We start from the raw sequence: 21,329 nt of genomic DNA on the forward strand, positions 1-21,329 counted from the left end.
CTGCACCTTCTGTGGGTTTAGGCAAATGTATAATGACATCCATCGTTATAATACCATGCAGACTGTTTTTCACTGTCCTAAAAATTCTCTGTGCTCCACCTGTTCATCTCCCCCAACCCCATCCCTGGCAACCACTAATCTTTTTATTCTCTCCATCATTTTCCCTTTTCTAGAATGTCATCTTGCTGGAATCATAGAGTATGTAGCCCTTTCAGACTGACTTTTCACTTAGTAGTATGCACTTAAGTTTCCTCCCTGTTTTTTCGTGGCTTGATAGCTCCCTTCTTTCTAAGCACTAAATAATATCCCGTTGTCTGGATGTACCACAGTCTATCTGTTCATCCACTGAAGGACATCCAGGTCATTTCTAAGTGTTGGCGGTTATAAATAAAGCTGCTATAAACATCTGTGTTCAGGTTTTTGTGTGGATCTGAGTTTTGAACTCCTTTGGGTAAATACTAAGGAGGACAGTTGCTGCATTATATGGTGAGAGTATGTTTAATGTTGTAAGAATTTGCCACACTGTCTTCCAAAGTGACTGTCCCGTTTTGCGCTTCCGTCGGCGATGCAGGAGAGTTCCCGTTGCTCCACGTTTCACTAACATTTAGTGTTATCAGTGTACCAGATTTTTGTCGTTCTGCTAGGTGTGTGGTGGTATCTTATTGTTGTTTTGATTTGCATTTCTCTGATGACATATGATGTGGAGCATAGTTTCCTACGTTGATTTGCCATCTGTTTATCTTCCTCGGTGAGTGTCTGTTAAGCTCTGTCACCCATTTTTAAATCAGATTGTTTGTTTTCTTTTTGTTGAGTTGTAAGAGTTCTTTGTGTATTTTGCAAGACATTCTTTTATCAGATGTGTCTTTTGCAAAAATATTTTCTCCCAGTCTGTGGCTTGTCTTCTAATTCCCTTGATACTGTTCTTCTCAAGCACTTTTCTTTGCAACTTCCATTTATTAATTCATTTCAGTGATTGAGGGGTTAGACCACAGTGGAGGCATGGTGAGGTTACTTACCCAAAGTTATACAGCCAATGATTGGACAGAGCCACGCAGTCGGACTGGGCCAGTGCATTCCTCAGTTAGGACAAGGTAGTCCTTCTGTTAATGTGAACAGCTAAGCTGTGTTTTCAAGACATACAGGGATTGTTGTGTCCCTTGCACAAGAGAAATTGTCTTATGTGCTGCATTTTTATGGGGTAGAATGAATTTTAAATACAATACTTGCCATCCACTGCTTCAGGGAAAGATCTTTGTAACAATGATAGTAATATTAACAATAGCTAACACTAATACAGCATTTACTATGTGTTCTAAATTCCCTACCTATATTAACGTATTGAATTCTCACAACAACTGTATGAAGTAAATATTATTAGTAGTCTTCCCATTACTGACAAAAAGCCTCAGGCAAAGTAGGTAACTCTTTCTTTCAAGGTGATCAGCTAACATGGCCAAGTTGCTTTCAGTCTACACTCTCCACCACAATATTATAATGAGAATCATAAGATATCTTGCCGGTATGCTTTGTGTACTTTCTGATTGTCTTATTTTTGTAATTTATGGAATCTAGATGGGTTTTGATTGTTTGTGTTTTTCTTTAATTCTGACTGATAGAGGGCCGACTGGAGGTGTTCCAAGGGGAGAAATTTCTATCATCCATCCCTATGTGGACCACGTTTGGGGAACTAGCCATTTTATACAACTGTACGAGAACTGCCTCTGTGAAAGGTAACAGGGGATGAAATGTTGTATTTTTGAATTGTTGCCCAATGTTTATGACAATCTGAGTCGCTGTTGCCTGCTGAGTATTTTTGTCTCCCGTTGTGCCCCACGTGCTCCTGTTAATAGAAATGCTGTGCTTACAGGACTTATGTTGAAAGTGCTTGTCTAAACAATTCAAATTAAGAGAACCTCTCTGTCAAGTACCTGCACATAAAATATGAAAATGGCTTCATATTACTGAATTATTCCTAATATTTGCTTTAATTGCCACTTCACTTTTTTTTTTTTTTTTTTTTTACTGTGTAAACATCTGCCTTTGGCTCATCCAGAATGTTTGCTTTTCATTCTCCATGATGTTCTGATCATATTCTAAACCAGAAAAATTAATGAAACCAAGGAAAATATATAAATATCAAAAGGGATGTGAATTAATTTGGTGAGAGTTTTCTTGAGTGACTTTTGGGATTAGTGTAAGGGTTCCTGTTTTTATTGACTTTATTCATGGAAATCTTGGGCAGAATTATTCAGGTGCGTTTCTCAGTGTTTAGGACTGGCTGAAGCATCTCAGAATTGCTGCAGGATTTGATAAAAATGCGGATTCTGGGGCTTCACTCCAAACCCAAATCAGAATCTTTGACACTGGAGCCTAGGGATCTGTATTTTTAACAAGAATGTCAAGATAAATCTAATTCACCCTTAAGTTTGGTAAACCAAAGCTTTGGATTTTGATTTACTTTATAGGTTCTCATTACTTCTTTTTTAAAAAGATTACAATTGTAATTTCATCTAGATCTTTTAGAGCTGCAACTTCTGCTCTTCTTCCTTTTTAGATTTTATTCTTGCTTTCCATGTCTTTCCTATAAAAAAATTGTCTCAAAATCTGTCTTGCATAATCTCTATGAAAATGATTTGTATGCACTTTATACAAAAGTAACCATAGAGATCCTTAAAATATATTGGCTCTCATTAGCTACAATGTCTGAAAAACATAAAAGACATAAAAACATACTCATACACTGAGAGATCTTTAACTTCCAATTATCTACTTGTGAATTCTTCCCTCTCTGATCTAGCTACAAGTTGGCTGGTTTTCTCTTATATCACAGCACAAATCTGAAATACATCCTGATGATGTAGTGTGTAATTAGGAATTGCAAACTAATTTTGATATCATCCTAAGCAAAACATAATTAGAGAGGAAATCTTTTGCTACTCACTTCCAAATCATGGTTCATTTCAAAGCCAAAGATGATTTTATAAAATTACCCACTATTTATGTCACTACTTCCTTCCATTTGCGTGTTAAATAATGCATTTTCCAAGAAATACCATTTTATGAGAATATATGAAAAATTTAATGATTAACATTTTGGAATGTTTTCTTAATGTGGGGCTAAACAATATTTTATTATTTTCTTGATTTTTCTAAAGCTATTACCAATGTTAAAACGTGGGCCCTAGACCGAGAGGTATTCCAGAATATAATGAGAAGGACAGCTCAAGCTAGAGATGAACAGTACAGAAACTTCCTCAGAAGGTAAGAATAACACATTGGTGGAAAGAGCAGAAGATGGTGTAGCCTTATTGTGGATATATTGGTTTTATCACAGTAATTATTTTACTACAGCTTTTCTCATTTAAGCATTTTTCGCATGACTAAACCACAGGAACAAAAGTATTCCCTTGCAGTAAATGCTACTTTGTAAAAAAAATTATTTTTAATTCCAGTGAGCCTTGCACACTGATTTATTCCTTTCACTGATTTTGCCCTTGTATTGATAGAGTCATTGTATAGAGTGTAGAAAAACGTGCAAAAAATCCTAAAGTATTCACCTGGGTTGCTCAGTTGACTTTGAAAGACATCCTATAATTTGGAAGTGGATAGCAAAAGACAGTCTTCCTAATAATGCCTTGGTTAGGATAATATCAAACCTAATTTACTTTACTATCTTTAATTACTTTACCTGAGACATTTTTTCTCATTTGTATAATCACACCATCTTCCAAATTATTATTATTTGTAGCAAATTAACTTGCCAGAAATGCGACTATGCTTGTCATGATGACACAGATCCTTGGAACATATTTTGTGAGCTATTCTGTACTCCCCCCGCAAAACTTGGAAGCATCAATTCATAGAGAAACAAACACCTATCTCACTGAAAAAGCCAGTTATGAATATAAAAATATTTTTTGGAGACTATAAGTTCTTTATTTAAACTATTTCTGTGTTTCTTTGTGGGAGTTTTGACAATCTCTAAAGCTGTAGTACATACTGTAATGAAATGTTACCTGTGGTAAGTGATTAATAATAATAATAATAATAATAAATTGTAAGCTCTTTTTAATTATAGTGATTTCATCTTGCACAACTAGCCTGCAAAGTCAATGATTTTAGAGCTGAACTGTGCCTAGTATATAGTAAGGACTCAATAAATAGTGAATAAATGCATTGCTAATCAATAGAACATCGTAGGTGTTAAGGGTTCCCCTATAGAATCTTGCTGATTTATCCTCCCAGTTTTAACACTGGCTCCTGGCAAAGAGCTGCAGTAACAAGAAGCAGGTACCTTACCGAAATGCCAACCAACGCCTCTGCTAACGTGTTGTGGGGTCTACCTGAGTCTAGGTAATCTAAAAATTCCAGCAACTGAGCAACACAGGTCAGCACTAAAAGCTCATGAGCTACACTCATACAAGGGCCAAGAGGGGATAACTAAATCAGCTAGTGCTCTGTGACATAAAACTTGAGCCACCAGGCATTGCATTTCATTCCCTTGGAGTCTAGAGTGTTCTGTCTTAGTAGAAAGGAGCTCGGAGAATTTACTGGTGCATACACCTTCTTTCCTTTTGTCTTCCTTTTGTTATCTCCTTCATGCATTCATCTATCAAATACCCAGTGCCAGCCCCTAAACGTTGGGGATTCAGTGACGATCCAGATAAACCTTATCTCTTTCTTTATAGAAGGGAAACAGACTAAAGATTCTTCCTCATATCAATTTCCTCACTAACCCCAAGGGTGACAGGTTTACAGGAGAGAATTTTCACTAACATTATAGATCCCAGTTCAGACCAGAAGCAGAACCTTCGCAAGGAGCGTATGTTAATCAATGGCAAGTTCTGGTTACCTTTTACCTTTTCCTTCACAGGAAGGTAGATTAGAGAAAGACGTTTCACTTGGTTTCATAATACACAGTAAGGTCTTTCCCCATGTACATCTTTTTGTTATGAAGTATGTGATATATGTATAAAAGGTATATAGTACATATGTAAGTTATAAAACACGATAACAAAATGAGTGTCATCAAGCTACTTACTGCCCAACCTAAGAATTGGAACATTAACAACTTTGATTGGTGTTCTCACGTGCTCCCCCATTCACTTCCCAGCCCCCCACGTGCCCCTTCTTGGGAGTGGTCTGTATTCTGAAGCTTAGTAGTCATTCCTTGGTATTCTTCATTACTTTGCCTATAGCTTGATTTAACTTACCGTGACTCAGTTTTTTACTCATTATTTTTTCCTATTTCATCCATCTGGTTAGTTCAGCCATTTCTCCTGTTGTAGAATTTGATCATCTGACTCTACTCCAGTGTGTTTAGCTGTTCTCTAATTGGGGCATGCTCTAGTGTTTTGAAATTACAAAGGATTCCGTTGACAACATTCTTTTTTTTTTTTTTTTTTTTTTTTGGGTTGAACTTCATGATTATCTCCCCATGAGGGTTTTTTTTTTTTTTTTTTTTTTTTTTTTTTTTTTTTTTAATAATGATTTTTTATTATATTATGTTAGTCACCATACAGTACATCCCCGGTTTTCGATGTAAGGCTCGATGATTCATTAGTTGTGTATAACACCCAGTGCACCATGCAATATGTGCCCTCCTTACTACCCATCACCGGTCTATCCCATTCCCCCACCCCCCTCCCCTCTGTAGCCCTCAGTTTGTTTCTCATAGTCCATAGTCTTTCATGTTTCATTCCCCCTTCTGATTACCCCCCCTTCCTTTATCCCTTTCTTCCCCTACTGATCATTCTAGTTCTTATGTTCCATAGATGAGAGAAATCATATGATAGTTGTCTTTCTCTGCTTGACTTATTTCACTAAGCATTATCTCCTCCAGTGCCGTCCATGTTGTAGCAAATGTTGAGAACTCATTCTTTCTGATTGCTGAGTAATATTCCATTGTATATATGGACCACAACTTCTTAATCCAGTCATCTGTTGCAGGGCATCTCGGCTCCTTCCACGATTTAGCTATTGTGGACATTGCTGCTATGAACATTGGGGTGCATATGGCCCTTCTCTTCACTACGTCTGTGTCTTTGGGGTAAACACCCAGTAGCGCAATGGCTGGATCATAGGGTAGCTCAATTTTTAACTTTTTAAGGGACCTCCACACGGTTTTCCAGAGTGGCTGTACCAACTTGCATTCCCACCAACAATGTAGGAGGGATCCCCTTTCTCCACATCCTCTCCAACAATTGTTGTTTCTTGCCTTGTCTATTTTTGCCATTCTAACTGGCGTAAGGTGGTATCTCAGTGTGGTTTTGATTTGAATTTCCTTGATGGCTAATGATTTTGAACATTTTTTCATGTGTCTGTTAGCCATTTGTATGTCTTCATTGGAAAAGTGTCTGTTCATATCTTCTGCCCATTTTTTGATTTGTTTATTTGTTTCTCGTGTATTGAGTTTGAGAAGTTCTTTGTAGATCTTGGATACCAGTCCTTTATCTGTAGTGTCATTTGCAAATATATTCTCCCATTCCGTGGGCTGCCTCTTAGTTTTTCTGACTGTTTCCTTGGATGTGCAGAAACTTTTAATCTTGATGAAGTCCCATAAATTCATTTTATCTTTTGTTTCTCTTGCCTTTGGGGATGTGTCATGAAAAAGGTTGCTTTGGCTGATGTCGTAGAGGTTGCTGCCTATGTTCTCCTCTAGAATTTTGATGGATTCCTGTCTCACATCGAGGTCTTTCATCCATTTGGAGTTTATTTTTGTGTATGGTGTGAGATAGTGGTCAAGTTTCATTCTTTTGCATGTAGCTGTCCAATTTTCCCAGCACCATTTATTGAAGAGACTGTCTTTTTCCCACCAGATGTTTTTTCCTGCTTTATCAAATATTAGTTGCCCAAAGAGCTGAGGGTCCATTTCTGGGCTCTCTATTCTGTTCCATTGGTCTATGTGTCTGTTTTTGTGCCAGTACCATGCTGTCTTTGTGATCACAGCTTTGTAGTACAGCTCGAAGTCCGGCATTGTGATACCCCCAGCTTTGTTTTTCCTTTTCAACAGTTCCTTGGAGATTCGGGGTCTTTTCTGGTTCCATACAAATTTAAGGACTATTTGTTCCAGTTCTTTGAAAAACGTTCTCGGTATTTTGATCGGGATAGCATTGAAAGTGTAGATTGCTCTGGGTAGCATGGACATTTTAACTATGTTAATTCTTCCGATCCATGAGCATGGAATATCTTTCCATCTTTTTATGTCTTCCTCAATGTCTTTTAAGAGTGATTTATAGTTTCTAGAATAAAGGTCCTTTACGTCTCTGGTTAAGTTAATTCCAAGGTAACGTATGGTTTTTGGTGCTATTGTAAATGGGATGGATTCCCTGATTTCTCTTTCTTCGTTCTCGTTATTCGTGTACAGAAATGCAACTGATTTCTGAGCATTGATTTTGTATCCCGCCACGTTACTGAATTGCTCTATAACTTCTAATAGTTTGGGAGTGGCTTCTTTTGGGTTTTCCATATAGAGTATCATGTCGTCTGCGAAGAGAGACATTTTGACTTCTTCTTTGCCGATTTGAATACCTTTGATCCCTTTTTGTTGTCTGATTGCTGTTGCAAGGACTTCTAGTACTATGTTGAATAATAGTGGCGAGAGTGGGCATCCTTGTCGTGTTCCTGATCTTAAGGGAAAGGCTTCCAGCTTTTCCCCATTGAGAATAATATTTGCAGTAGGCTTTTCATAGATGGCTTTTATGAGATTGAGAAATGTACCTTCTATTCCTACACTCTGAAGGGTTTTAATCAGGAAAGGATGCTGTATTTTGTCAAATGCTTTTTCGGCATCAATTGAGAGGATCATATGGTTCTTGAGTCTTTTCTTGTTGATATGATGTATCACGCTGATTGATTTGCGAATATTGAACCACGCTTGCATCCCAGGTATGAATCCTACTTGATCGTGGTGGATAATCCTTTTAATGAACTGTTGGATTCTATTAGCAAGTATCTTGTTGAGGATTTTGGCGTCCATATTCATTAGGGAAATCGGTCTGTAATTCTCCTTTTTGAGGGGGTCTTTGCCTGGTTTGGGGATCAAGGTAATATTGGCCTCATAGAATGAGTTTGGTAGCTTTCCTTCTGTTTCTATTTTTTGAAATAGCTTTAGGAGAATAGGTATTATTTCCTCTTTGAATGTTTGGTAGAATTCCCCAGGAAAACCATCCGGGCCTGGAGTTTTGTTATTTGGAAGGTTGTTTATCACTGACTCAATTTCTTCATAATTAATTGGCCTGTTTAAGAAATCAATTTCTTCCTTTTTCAATCTTGGTAGTTTATAGGTTTCCAGGAAGGATTCCATCTCTTCCAGATTGCTTAGTTTATTGGCATATAGCTGTTGATAAAAATTTCTAATAATCCTTCCAATTTCAGTGGTGTTCGTCGTGACCTCTCCTTTTTCATTCATAATTTTAATAATCTGGGTCCTTTCTCTTTTCTTTTGGATAAGTCTTGCCAGTGGTCTGTCAATTTTATTGATTCTCTCCAAGAACCAGCTTCTAGTCCTGTTGATCTGCTCTACTGTACTTCTGGTTTCTGCTTGATTGATTTCAGCTCTAATTTTGGTCAACTGCTTCCTCGTGCGTGGATTAGGCCTGTCCCTCTGTTGCTGTTCCAGCTTCTTGAGGTGAGAATATAAAAACTGCATTTTAGATTTTTCTATTCTTTTGAGTGAGGCTTGGATGGCTATGTATTTCCCCCTTAGGACTGCCTTTGCAGTATCCCATAGGTTTTGGACTGTTGTATTTTCATTCTCATTGGTCTCCATAAATTGTTTAATTTGATTTTTGATTTCCTGGTTTATCGAGTCATTCCTGAGCAGGATGGTTCTTAGTCTCCAAGTGTTTGAGTTTCTTCCAAATTTTTCCTTGTGGTTGAGTTCCAATTTCAGAGCGTTGTGGTCTGAGAATATGCAGGGGATAATTTCAATCTTTTGGTATCGGCTGAGACCTGTTTTGTGTCCCAGAACATGGTCTATTCTTGAAAATGTTCCATGGGCATTAGAATAGAATGAGTATTCTTTGGTTCTGGGGTGTAGTGTTCTATATATATCTAAGAGGTCCAACTCGTCGAGTGTGGCATTCAAAGCCTTTGATTCTTTGCTTAGTTTTTGCCAGGGTGTTCTGTCTATTTCTGAGAGTGGAGTGTTGAGGTCCCCTACTATTAATGTATTTTTATCTATATGTCTCTTTATTCTGGTTAAGAGTTGGCTTGTGTATCTTGCTGCTCCCCTGTTGGGGGCATATATATTTATAATTGTCATATCCACTTGTTGAATACTTCCTTTAAGAATAATATAGTGCCCTTCTGCATCTCTAACTATAGTCTGTAGTTTAAAATCCAATTTATCTGATATGAGAATTGCTACCCCAGCTTTCTTTTGAGGTCCATTTGCGTGAAAGATGGTACTCCATCCCCTTACTCTCAGTCTGAATGCATCTTTGGGTTCGAAATGAGTCTCTTGAAGACAGCAAATGGATGGGTCATTTCTTTTTATCCAATCTGCAACCCTGTGGCGTTTGAAACCAGAATTCAAACCATTAATGTTCAGGCTGAGTACTGAGAGATATGCTTTTAATTCTGCCATGTTGTCAGTAAAGTCTTTGTTTGTATTGGCTGTGACTTTCTGTTTTGTATCACTCTTGGGGCCTTTTTACTTTTATAGAACCCCCCGTAATACCTCCTGTAGGGCTGGTTTCGTGGTTACGAAATTGGCTAGTGACTGTCGATTCTGAAATGTCTTTATTTCTCCATCAATTCTGAATGACAGCCTTGCTGGATAAAGGATCCTTGGCTGCATGTTTTTCTCTGAAAGAGCTTTAAAAATGCTCCCCCAACCCTTTCTCTCATTCCAGGTCTGTGTAGACAGGTCTGATGTAATTCTGATGCCTTTGCCTTGGTACGTGAGAAATTTCTTTGCCCTGGCCGCTTTCAATACTGTTTCTTTGGATCTCATATTTGCGAATTGCACTATGACGTGACGTGGTGTAGGTCTGTCATGGTTGAGCTTGGGAGGGGTCCTCTCTGCCTCTTGGACACGAATTTTTGTTTCCCTTGCTAGATTAGGGAAGTTTTCAGCTACAATTTGTTCAAATATCTCTTCTAGACCTCTGTTTTTCTCCACCCCCTCGGGGATGCCGATGATTCTAACATTGGATCGTTTCGTTGAGTCAGTAATCTCCCGTAGCCAACATTCGTGGGCGTGGATTTTTTTAAGACCATCTTCTAATTTTATTTTTTCCTCTATTAACCCATCCTCCAATTCACTAACCCTTTCCTCCGCTTCCGTGACCCTGGCCGTCAGAGCCTCTAGTTTTGCCTGCATTTGGCTCATAGAATTTTTAATTTCTGTCAAATTCGCTCTCATTTCCGCCCTTAGGGATTGTATATTCTCAGTAATATTTTCCTGAATACTTTTTTCAAGTCTACTCATTATCTTGACCATTGTTACTCTGAATTCCATTTCTGATAATTTGGTTACATCCATATCCGTTACTTCTGTGGCAGAGGCCCCTGACTCACTGTCTTTTCTTTGCTGGGGGGGGCTTCTCCTTCTTGTCATTCTGATGAAGAGAGGTTGCGGGGTTTCCAGAGCCCAAAATTATTGACTGGGTCCCAGGCCGTGCCTCTTGTTTTATAGGGATCTTAGAGATGTGGGCTTCTTCTTTAAAGATTTTATTTATTTACTTATCTGAGAGAGGGAGACAGACAGTCAGCAAGAACGAAACAGAAGCAGGGGAGTGGGAGAGGAAGAAGCAGGCTCCCAGCGGAGGAGCCCGATGAGGGACTCCTTTCCGGAACGCTGGGATCACGCCCTAAGCCGAAGACAGGCGCTCAATGACGGCGCCACCCAGGCGCCTCCGGTTGTGGGCTTCTTGATTTTTCAGCCTGCCTTCTGTGTTCTGGGGGAGGGGCCTGCCGCGCCGATACTCAGGCAACCCTGTTTGGTTAGAGTCTCCGTGTCCCCTGCGAGGGAGGATGGGGATGGGCACTCTCTGAGCCGGTATTTCCAGGCTTTTGTTCTCTGGCGGCTTTCCCTGGCGGCCGGCTATGCCTCTTCTGAGGGTCAGAGCAGCAGAGGCTGCATTGTCGCAGAACAGAGGGATTGCGGCCCGTTCTCCACTGATGTTCCGGCCACTTTAACTCTGTTACTGTTGGTGCTGCTCAACCCTGCGGCGTCCCGGGATGTGCGCACCAACTCGGCGACCCTGCCCTCACTTCCAGGGCCGGCGCGTCTCTGTCCTTTGTGTTTCTAATGCCGCCAGCCACCGGCCGCCCAGTCTCTGTCCTTTGTGTTTCTAATGCCGCCAGCCACGGGCCGCGCGTCTCTGTCCTTTGTGTTTCTAATGCCGCCAGCCACCGGCCGCCCCGCGCGCTCCCGGGTCTCCCGGTCTCAGTCTATGCCCGGTGAGCACACCTCGATTCCGGAGTTTCGTGAGAAGCCTGGTGTCGCGCGCACCCGGTTCAGGGTCTCAGTCTGCTGTTTCGCGGGTGCCGACCGCGAGTCCGCCCGCTCCCCCGTGCAGGTGGCCCGCCAGCCGCCAGCCGCCCCGCGCGCGCTCCGGGAGTTCCCGGTCTCAGTCTGGATCCCGTGAGCACACCGGGATTCCGGTGTTCCGGGAGATGCCTGGTGGCGCGCGCGCGTTCACGGCTCACCGGTCTCAGTCCGCTCTCTCGCGGGTGCCCTCTGTGTGTCCCCCGCTCCCCCGTGCAGGTGGCTGCCGCTTCCCGGCGCCCAAACGCGGCGGCTCCCTCCCCCTTCCGTTTATCTTCCGATATCCGTGCACGGTTTACAGCTCCCCTCTTAGTACCTCAATACTCAGCGCTGGAGATGTTCATTTGTAGAGATCCAGATGCATCATCCTGCGTCTCAGGCTGATTCCGTGGTTATTTAGGCTGGTCTGGTACCTATCCAGCTCGACTCAGGGGACCGGCTGAAAAAGGGGTCCCCTACTCCTCCGCCATCTTAACTCCCTCCCGTTGACAACATTCTTATCGACATCTGCTGCCTGCGTGCCTCCCTGTGCACACGTGCAAGGGTCAGTCTAGAGCTAGCTATCTTTTCAAAAATTAGATCCAATCATGTATTTTGGGAGTAGCATCATTTTTTCCCTTAGAGGTGTCAAATTTTAGATGGTATGAAAGAAGTATTTATCTTCTGGAAATTATATCAACAGTCCTGAGTAAAAGTGGGTAAGGTAGAAGAGAAATTTCTCTAAAAGAATAATTTTATCATTTGACTGGTTAATCACACTGAGTGGAATTGCTGATTTTTTAAAAAATATTTTATTTATTTTTTGAGAGAGTGTGAACACCAGCGAGGGGGAAGGGCAGAGCGAGAGGGAGAAGCAGACTCCCCACTGAGCAGGGAGCCCAGTGGATGACGATGGATGATGGATGATGGATGATTACCTGGGGCTTGAACCCTGGACCCTGGGATCCTGACCTGAGCTAAAGCCAGACACTTAACCACCTGAGCCACCCAGGCACCCCTGATTTTTTTTTTTTTCAAATAGTTAACTTCCAGTATTCTATTTCATTCTCTGAGTATCATTATTATCTGTAAAAATGTTCCTATTACATGCCCCTGGTTACTATTAATTTTAAAAGACAGTACAGTATGAATAATAATCAAAGATCATTTCCATGCTAATTCCTACATTCCCCCCTGGATTCAGCCTTTACTTAATTACAAGGATTCAGATGAAAATCTGATCCTCTTCTGGGGGCAGAGCTCCTCGCTCATGCTAAAAAAAGAGATACTGAGATGTGGAGGGAAACACATTTCTGGATGTGATTCACTCTGAAAACCAACAACAAATATAAAGTGTTTCTTTTTTTTCCCCAAACAGACAAAACTTGACTTTTTTCTATTTAAGGCATCTTATTATTTTTATTTATTTGCCTATGATAAATATCTGTGACTAATGTGGTTTTATAATTTCAGTGCATTTGAAATTCAGTTATTTATGTGCGTTATATTTTGGAGGTTAACTTTGGAAAAACTGAAGTGCATTATATTTTTTTTAGAGGCAGGTAAAGTTTTTCTGAACTACATATAGGTGCATATTTTTGGTTTAATTCAGGAAGATAACTAAAGGTTTCTTTTTAATTTTGAAGTGTATCCTTGCTGAAGAATTTACCTGAAGAAAAACTAACCAAGATCATTGACTGCTTGGAAGTGGTAAGAAATTTTAAAGGAAAAGGTATAATTCATTAAAAGACTGTAGAATCTAGTTGCTATTAGCACTGTAAACGAATAACAAGGAAACTATGGTAGGTCGCCAGTCTGTAGAGACCAAGAGCCTTTCTCTGTTGTGAAAAACCTCAGACCACCTCACATGGAACTGAGGGGCTGGGATGGATTTAGGCAACTCTACCGGAATGTATAAAAGGAAATTGGATTTGCATGTGTAAAGTGACATCTGATTTATATACTTTAATCTTTTTGGTATATTTTATAAAACTAATCTGCCTTACTCAAGAGGCATTTGATTTTCTGCAGTTAACATCACAATCCCATGTAGAGTTTTCCCAGTATAAAGCAGTCAGCGATGCTTAATTAGGTAATGGAGTAGAGAAGGATATATTGGAGCTTGTGGGAACAGCCCTTTGAATCAGGCTATGAAACAACTCCGTACTTGAAAACTCAACACCATGAAAAGACATTTAAAAACCCTTGCATTTAAGGAGCACTTTACCTATTTTAACATCCAGGGGAAAACAGCATATTGGAATGTGTTCAGAAACTCATATGAGGCATCACCCAGATGGTTGGTTCTAGTCCAAGTATAGTCAAGTCTTTTTGTGAATAAAGCTTTTATAACACGAACCTTGGATTCTAATGATACGCGTTCTTTGAAAACCTCTTCAGATTTCAGAGATTAAAATTCAACACAAGTAATTTCTCTCTGATTTGGGCGGGGGAGTCAATTTCATTGAAACCAAAATGGCTTTTACGGAATTAAGGGAGGTAAGGAGTAGTCAAGAAGTCACATGCCGACTTGAAGCTTTTATAAAGCTGTTCTCAGTGGGAGATACGAAAATCCCTGCAAGGCTGATTGTTGACAGATTCATGCCTCTGTCAATCACAATATACAATGTAAACTAATATCTGTTGAGAAGGAGCACTGACCATTTTATCCTTAAGTGTAAGTGACACCAGTAATGTTTCCATTTACAATTCATGGAACCTATCCAGCAGTTTATCAAGGGCAGGTCATGATGACACAGTGCCTGGCCTTGTGTCCCCAGAGTGTTCAGATATGAAGTCATTTTCAAGAGGACTGCTTGCCCTGCATCTGTTGGGATTTTCCCAATGTAACATAACTCCAATCACAGATGTTACAAATTAATAATTCATCCTAATTTCTGAGAGTGTGTGTGTTTTAAAGCTAGAGTAGCCCTATATTTTTTTTGTTAACTGAGGAAATCTGTTTTTAATATAATACTAATAGAGTAGATTCACCAGAGGGGAATTCCATGCTGACAGCAAATATTAAAATTTAGTATCATTAAAAATAAATGGTAAATTAGACATATTTATTGCAGCCACAGGCAATAGTTACAGAATATATAGATGGGGGCGCAAATCCAGTATTAATTAACACACAATTTGAGTTTGAAAGTTCTCATCTTTTAAAACGCCCTAGAAAGGCTTTATTATATCTCAGCATTTGCAGACAGCAGCACAGTTTATAAAGGGCCCTTTATTCATACCTGGCAAACAAATGTGTCTCCATAGCGTGTGAAAATTCTCAAATGCAAAAGTGATTAACAAGGGAGTAATGGGATCTATTTAGCACTAAGAAAAGCACATAATTTACCAGCATAGCTCGGACTAATGACCCATCAACAGGGTCCTGACAACAGCCAATCACTAATGCATTGGAGTTATAACAGAACGCCTGCTGAGTTCCAGGACCAGCTGTCCCACAAACTGGCTCCATAATCTTTGAGAAAAACAGGCTGAATCTGGCATGGTGTTTAGGAATTGATTTGGGAGGTTTTTAATTTTTGTGTGGGGGTGGGGAGGAGATATCAGAATTTCCCGTCACTAACCTGTTGATCTGGAGTGTTTGTGAAGCCTTTGACTCCTGCATCTAGACCAATGGCTCCAAGTGTTCAGTATTCCGGTAGCATTTCTTGCTTTCGCTTAACTCACCCAGAACACTCGGTTCTAGAGGCAGACATCACCTTTAAGCCTCTTCTTGTGTTCTGACGGGAAAGCAGCACCAACACATTCAAGAGTTAGCTAGTGAGCCTCATGAAGCATGATGGAGATTCTGAATGCAGTGTTAGTGTTAATGGTAATGAAAATGATCGTGTGAATTGTGCCGTTGTGCAGTACGGAGCACAAAAGTGGGCAGAGTTTCTGTTCCCACACACAGGAAGCATGGGATTTGACAGTGGTTGACCAAAACGTCACCTCACTCTTTGTTACAGAGCTTTGGTACATGACCCAGTGACCCTCTACCCTGTGACTCTGACGTGCCATCTTTCATGAAAGTGGAGGTGTAGTAGGAGTGGGGTAGGGGTGGGGTCCTGTGGAAGGTTGTTGCCCTGACCCACATCACCTGTGGTGCTGCTTGAAAGCCAGGTTCCCAGGCACCACCTCGCACTTACTGAATTCGAAACCCTGGGGTACCGGCCCAGAAATATACACTTCAATATTTGATGCGACTCTTAAGCTTATTAGAGTTTGAGAAGCACTAATTTAAAGTTATGAATAGAATACATATAGAGTTTGCCATAGTCTATCTCTTTATTCAGGAATTTTCCATTTTTCATAATTTTTTAAAAATCTTGTTTTCTTTCTTACAGTTCCTGCTAACACCTGCATAAACCAGAGGGTTTTCTCATTTTAATGATTACATTGAGAGTCATAAGAAAGTTGAGATAATTGTGGATTTTGCCTGTTTGTGGACCTGTTAGCTAAAGGTGGGGGCAGCTGGGTGTCATAGAAAGTTCACTAGTCCAACGTGTGGAGATTAGTATTTATGGTCAAGCTTCTGTCACTAACAGCTGTCAAGTAATTCCTGTAGGCAGTAGGGTTTCCTCCTCTACAAAGAAAGGGTGTGTCGGCCAGATCTCTACAGGTTCTTTCAACGTTTCAGTTACAGAGTTCTAAATAGTCGGTTCACCCAAGTTAGAGGAATTTCTGTTGGCTTTCATTTTGTAGGCTCTAGTTCCTTAGAAATAAGTGATCAGATACTAAATTTTGCCTGAATGGTTGATGAGGGTCCCCCTGCTTTAAAATTTCTAAGGTGTTTTAACTATCATACTTATCATACTTGGGCAAACAAAAAATTGTTGGTAACAACAATTTTAATTGTATACAGTTTTTTAAACAACAAACTTGAGTGCATAGTCACACAATTCCAGGAGTGGGGACGTGTGTGTGTGTGTGTGTGTGTGTGTGTGTGTGTGTGTGTTGTACATCTGATTGTTTATCATCAGGACTTCTTTGTTTTTTTTTTTAAAGATTTTTTATTTATTCATTTGACAGAGATAGAGACAGCCAGCGAGAGAGGGAACACAAGCAGGGGGAGTGGGAGAGGAAGAAGCAGGCTCATAGCGGAGGAGCCTGATGTGGGGCTCGATCCCATAACGTCAGGATCACGCCCTGAGCCGAAGGCAGACACTTAACCGCTGTGCCACCCAGGCGCCCCATCAGTACTTCTTTGTAATGAAGATTTCTAGCCACACATTAAAGATTTTAAGGGCGCTATGGCCTTGCTTCTTGGTCTTTGTCCTCCCTCACCTTGAGGGAGGCATTCCGGCTCTAGTTAGAGGCATTCAGGCGCTAACATTTTCTAGGTATCACAGAATGAGCATTTTCTGTACAGCAAAAAACTCTTTGTATCTTTAGCTACTACTGTTTGTATAGTTTTCTTCTGACCTCTACCTCTCGGTCTGCCCCGGGATTGATTCCCTTAGTTTCTCCCTCTTGCTAACACCAAGTAACTACTCTCAGGGGTTCCGCACATCTTCTTTTAAGATATGTTTTTCAGACTCCGGGTCACAACTCATTAGTAGATCAGGAAATTAATTTGGAGGAACATTTTTTAAAAATTTCAGAGTAGTAAAGTATAAGGATTAGTTAAATACGTTTCCGTTTTATATACATGTCTATGTGTGCGGATGCTTGCATAGATGTAGTTGGATGCATATGTAAAATGTATTTTTTACCGTAAGTCCGAGTAAAAAATGCTTGAAAATCATTGCTCCAGAGGTTAGGGTCTATGGCTTCTTGGTCCTATAAGGGCCCCCTTTGCAATGTAACCACAGGACAATAACCACACTGTTTGCATTTCTCTTTTTGGTCTTGGCGACCACCCTGGCTAGACTGGCTGCACTCCCCAGTTGGCAAACACTGGCCAGTCTAGCATCATAGCCTGTACTTACCACTGTGTATTTTTGGTCTGACCTACATCCACAGCCTTTTCTGATCTGTGAAGTTACTGTCAACACACTGGGAGGTATTATTTATCTTCCTCCCGTGGTTTTGGGTGACAAAGAACCATCCCTCGGAAAAATACCACTAGGAAGTTTGCCCCTCAGGAAACAATAAAGCTCTTTCTCAGTGCTCCCTTTCAAGCTTACCTGTAGCATCTCTGACGGACAGGAATGAAAGCCGCACATCCGCACACACCGAAGGCTTTATAATCACTGAAGAACAGCTACCAGCACTTTGGAAATTCTCCATGTTCGTTCTGTTCCATGTGGGTAGTGGGGACTGAGATTGGGGTGGGAACGGGAGAGACTATAGAGCAGACTGTCTGAAACGGGGACAGCTAACAGGACACCAGCCGTCCCAGTGAGAGAGAATTGAACGGTAGCGGCGTCATGGAAATGCTCAACTGTGGAGTGGGGTCACTCACTTAAACACCAAGGCTCAGCGTCATCTCAACTGTAAAATTGAGCTTGTATGTGGCGAAGGTTTGTGATAAAGCTAAAATGAGAGAGAATAGAGAATTGGAGTAAGCAAACTGGGATACCAGAAACTCAAAATACCATTTTCCAAACAAAGTAGAGGTTTGTCTCTTGCTTACATAGCAGCCCAGGGAGGATAGTGTCAGGTAGCTGCACGGAGCCATTTGGGAACTCAGGCTAAGGCCTAGAGGATCCCTCTGCCAAGATCTCTCTATGAAGACATGCCTGAAACAGCTCATGGACCTGGCTGGGAGGTGGCATGCAGCACTTCAGCTCAGGTTCTTTGAGATAGAAGTCAATCACATGCGGCAGCTCACAGGGAGACTGGGGAGTGCAATCAACCTGGACAGCCATGTGTACTGTGGAAGGCTTGGTTGCCCAGCTCACGGGCTCTTCACAGGAATTCAGGGTCACCGGGTGCCTAGTGTTTATCAAATGTGCTATCAGATGCCTTAGCTACGCTACCCAACATTCGGTGTGGTAGGTCATGCCATTGTAATTCTATAGAAAAGTAAACAGAGGCCCAGAAAATTTAAGTAATGGTTAAGCAAACCATAATGATCTCCCTCTACAACATGGCAATCATTAATTATTTACTATATTTCAGGTGTCTTATTGCATGTGGTAGCAGAATGGACCCCCCCCCCCAAAATGTCCCAGACCCTAATCCCCGAAATGTATGAATATGTTACGTTACATGGCCAAAGAGACGGGGCAGATGTAATTAAGGTTCAGGACCTTAAAATAAGGAGATCATCCTGGATTTTCTAGGAGGGATGAATATAATGACATGAGCCCTTAAACAGAGAATTTTCTCTGCCTGGAGTCAGAGAGATGCAGCAGAAGTGGAAGTCAGGGAGCTTTCAAGTCTAAGCAGAATTTGATGAGCCACTGTTGGTTATGAAGCATGGGGCTCTGTGCGAGAACCTCAGAGAGGTCTCTAGGAACTAAGGGGCTGACAGCCAGCTTGGAAATGAGACCTCATCCTAGAAACTGAATTCTGCCAACAACCTGATTATGCTTGAAAGTGGCTTTTTCCCCAGAGCTTGCAGGAGGGAACACAGCCTGCCAGACGCTTTGAGTTCAGTCTTGGGAGACCCTTCCAGAAATATCCAGGTGACCCTGGATTTTTTGACACACAGAAACTGTGAGATAATAAACGGGTGTTGTTTGAAGCCACTAAGAAATGTATGGTTATTTGCTACAGCAGCAATAGTAAACTAACGTGCTTCTCTAAATCTTTGAAGGTAAATGTTCTTATTTGAACTTTATGGGTTGTTCGATGTGAAATTCAAAGCAGAACTGGGATTTGAATCTAGATCTGTTTGGCTTCCAAGTACTTTCTCCCCTAAGATATTACGCTCCTTTCCATGAGATGTTGAAATGTCTTATAAAATATACATGGTGCTCTGTAAATAAAGGGTATGTTTATTCATATTAGCAGTCATATTTATTTCAAGAATGTAAATAGGTTTGAAGTGTAAGTGACCAAAAAGGCTATTGAAATACAGCAGACACAAAAGTAGTTTTGTTTGGATTTTATTTTCAAATCTAAAAGAAAAATGAGAGCTATTATGTTGTTAATTATGCCTTGTTAAATAAATTAAACAGGCCCATTTTTATTTGTATAAATAATTAAGAGATCCGTTTTGGTTCTCTGACTTTGAGACAGTGTTAAAGTGAAGTAGAGGTGGACGGTTTAATCCATCTTTTGTTTTCTGAGAGACCGAATTGGTCTTTCGGTCTGACAAATGGATGAATTACTTTTCCCTGCCCAAGAATTCTCTGATTACAGGCACCTATATGAGGGAAACAAAGAAATAAGTGACAACTTGAGATTTCAGCAGGAAAAACCTACATGGGAGAACAGAATTTACATATGAAAAATTCTAAAGTTGATCTTTTATGATGATAAATTTTTAAAAAGAATCCCTATGAAAGGGCTACTTGCTATGTAGGTAGAATTTTCCCAGCCTTTGTCCTCAAGGAATTAGAAATTGAGTATGATATTCCTATTGTCCACTGGGGCTAATCTTTTCACTGTATTAGATAATCTTTTCCTAAACTCTAGACCCAGTTTCAGACTATTACAGATCACTGAACAGCTCGTATTTGGATTATTCAGGTGAAAGCTCCCCTGTATATCAGTTTGTTTTATATATATTATTGCTTTGCTCTCATTTCTCTTCATGTTCTTTAGTCTCCATGCCGGAAAGTCAGTCTTTCAGGTGAATTTTCTCTGGGAAAGATAAACATAAGCACACGTAATAAAGCAAAAGTCTCCTTACTTTTTCTACAGCTTATGACTGCAAAGTTCAAGAATATTACAGTGGACAGTAACAACAAATAAAAGACACAGACATGGAATGTTCATTTCAAAGACACGTGGAGTTTGATGTCATTCATGCCTTCATCTATATGTCTCCACAGGATTTGACCTTTCTTTCTCTCTCATCCCAATAGGAATACTATGACAAAGGAGATTACATTATTAGAGAGGGCGAGGAAGGAAGTACCTTCTTCATCTTAGCAAAAGGAAAGGTAAATATTAATCAAAGCTTACATAAAGTAAATCAAAAAGTCGGTTCCCATTAGTTGGCCATAAACGCAGCGGTGCTCTGCATTGAACGTCTGCGTCAAACAGGTGAAGGAGCTTCTGCTCAGAAGGGTCCTGGGGGGTTTTGTCTGAGCACTGGGTTTGGGGGCACAAGAGACCTGTGTTGGGTTCTAGCTGAGACAGTAACTTCTTAGTGACCCTAGCTAGGTTGCTTGACTTTCTTTGGACCTCTTTCATTGTGCATAAAATAACTGGATTCTTTCTAAGATCCCTTTTATCTGTGACTCTCAATCAGCCCAAGGGTCCAAGATCAGGGCTGGAAAATTTTTCCATCCAACGGAGGTGTGGGGAGAATGAACTCGGCAGTTGCGGACAGCAGTGGCCAGGCATGAAGCTATAGCACGATATGGCTCCAAACTTCAATTCATATATCATAGCTCAAGTTGGTTTTAATACTGATGAAAATTTTATGCCAGTATATATACAATAGATCTTTTTCTTTACTTAGATTTTGAGTGGATAACATGTTACCAATTGTTCCTATGTTGACTCTCTACAATGTTTCTCAGAGATAAAAGGCGTTACTGAAATATTGAATGACAGAGTGAAACTTGAGCACCTATGTCTATAACCTGTCTGGACTTTACAGATGTTCTTCCTTCCATGGAAGAGTTTGTCATCAGAGAGTCAGGCACTGCCCTTTGTAAACTGACTTGTGGTTGAACCTTGACCTGGGCACCCAGTGAAGAGCAACAAGATTAACAAAATAGTTTCAAACCTCAGAAACTCTTCAACACTCAGAAACACTTTTTATCATTTCTCCCCAACCTGGACC

At 40.6% G+C, this 21,329-nt stretch overlaps 1 protein-coding gene across 1 annotated transcript in view; it reads left to right on the forward strand.

The window, feature by feature from the left end:
- PRKG2 (protein kinase cGMP-dependent 2) overlaps nucleotides 1-21,329 on the forward strand; it is a 99,893-nt gene that overhangs the window by 31,571 nt on the left and 46,993 nt on the right. Inside the window, exons 4-7 of the mRNA XM_045790326.2 lie at nucleotides 1,617-1,730; nucleotides 3,156-3,261; nucleotides 13,123-13,186; nucleotides 20,401-20,478. Coding sequence (XP_045646282.1) covers nucleotides 1,617-1,730; nucleotides 3,156-3,261; nucleotides 13,123-13,186; nucleotides 20,401-20,478 — 362 coding nt within the window. The remainder of the gene's footprint in view (nucleotides 1-1,616; nucleotides 1,731-3,155; nucleotides 3,262-13,122; nucleotides 13,187-20,400; nucleotides 20,479-21,329) is intronic.

Source organism: Ursus americanus, chromosome 8 (genome assembly GCF_024610735.1).
Source record: "Ursus americanus isolate L20-20 chromosome 8, mUrsAme1.1.p, whole genome shotgun sequence".
Lineage (NCBI taxonomy): Eukaryota > Metazoa > Chordata > Mammalia > Carnivora > Ursidae > Ursus > Ursus americanus.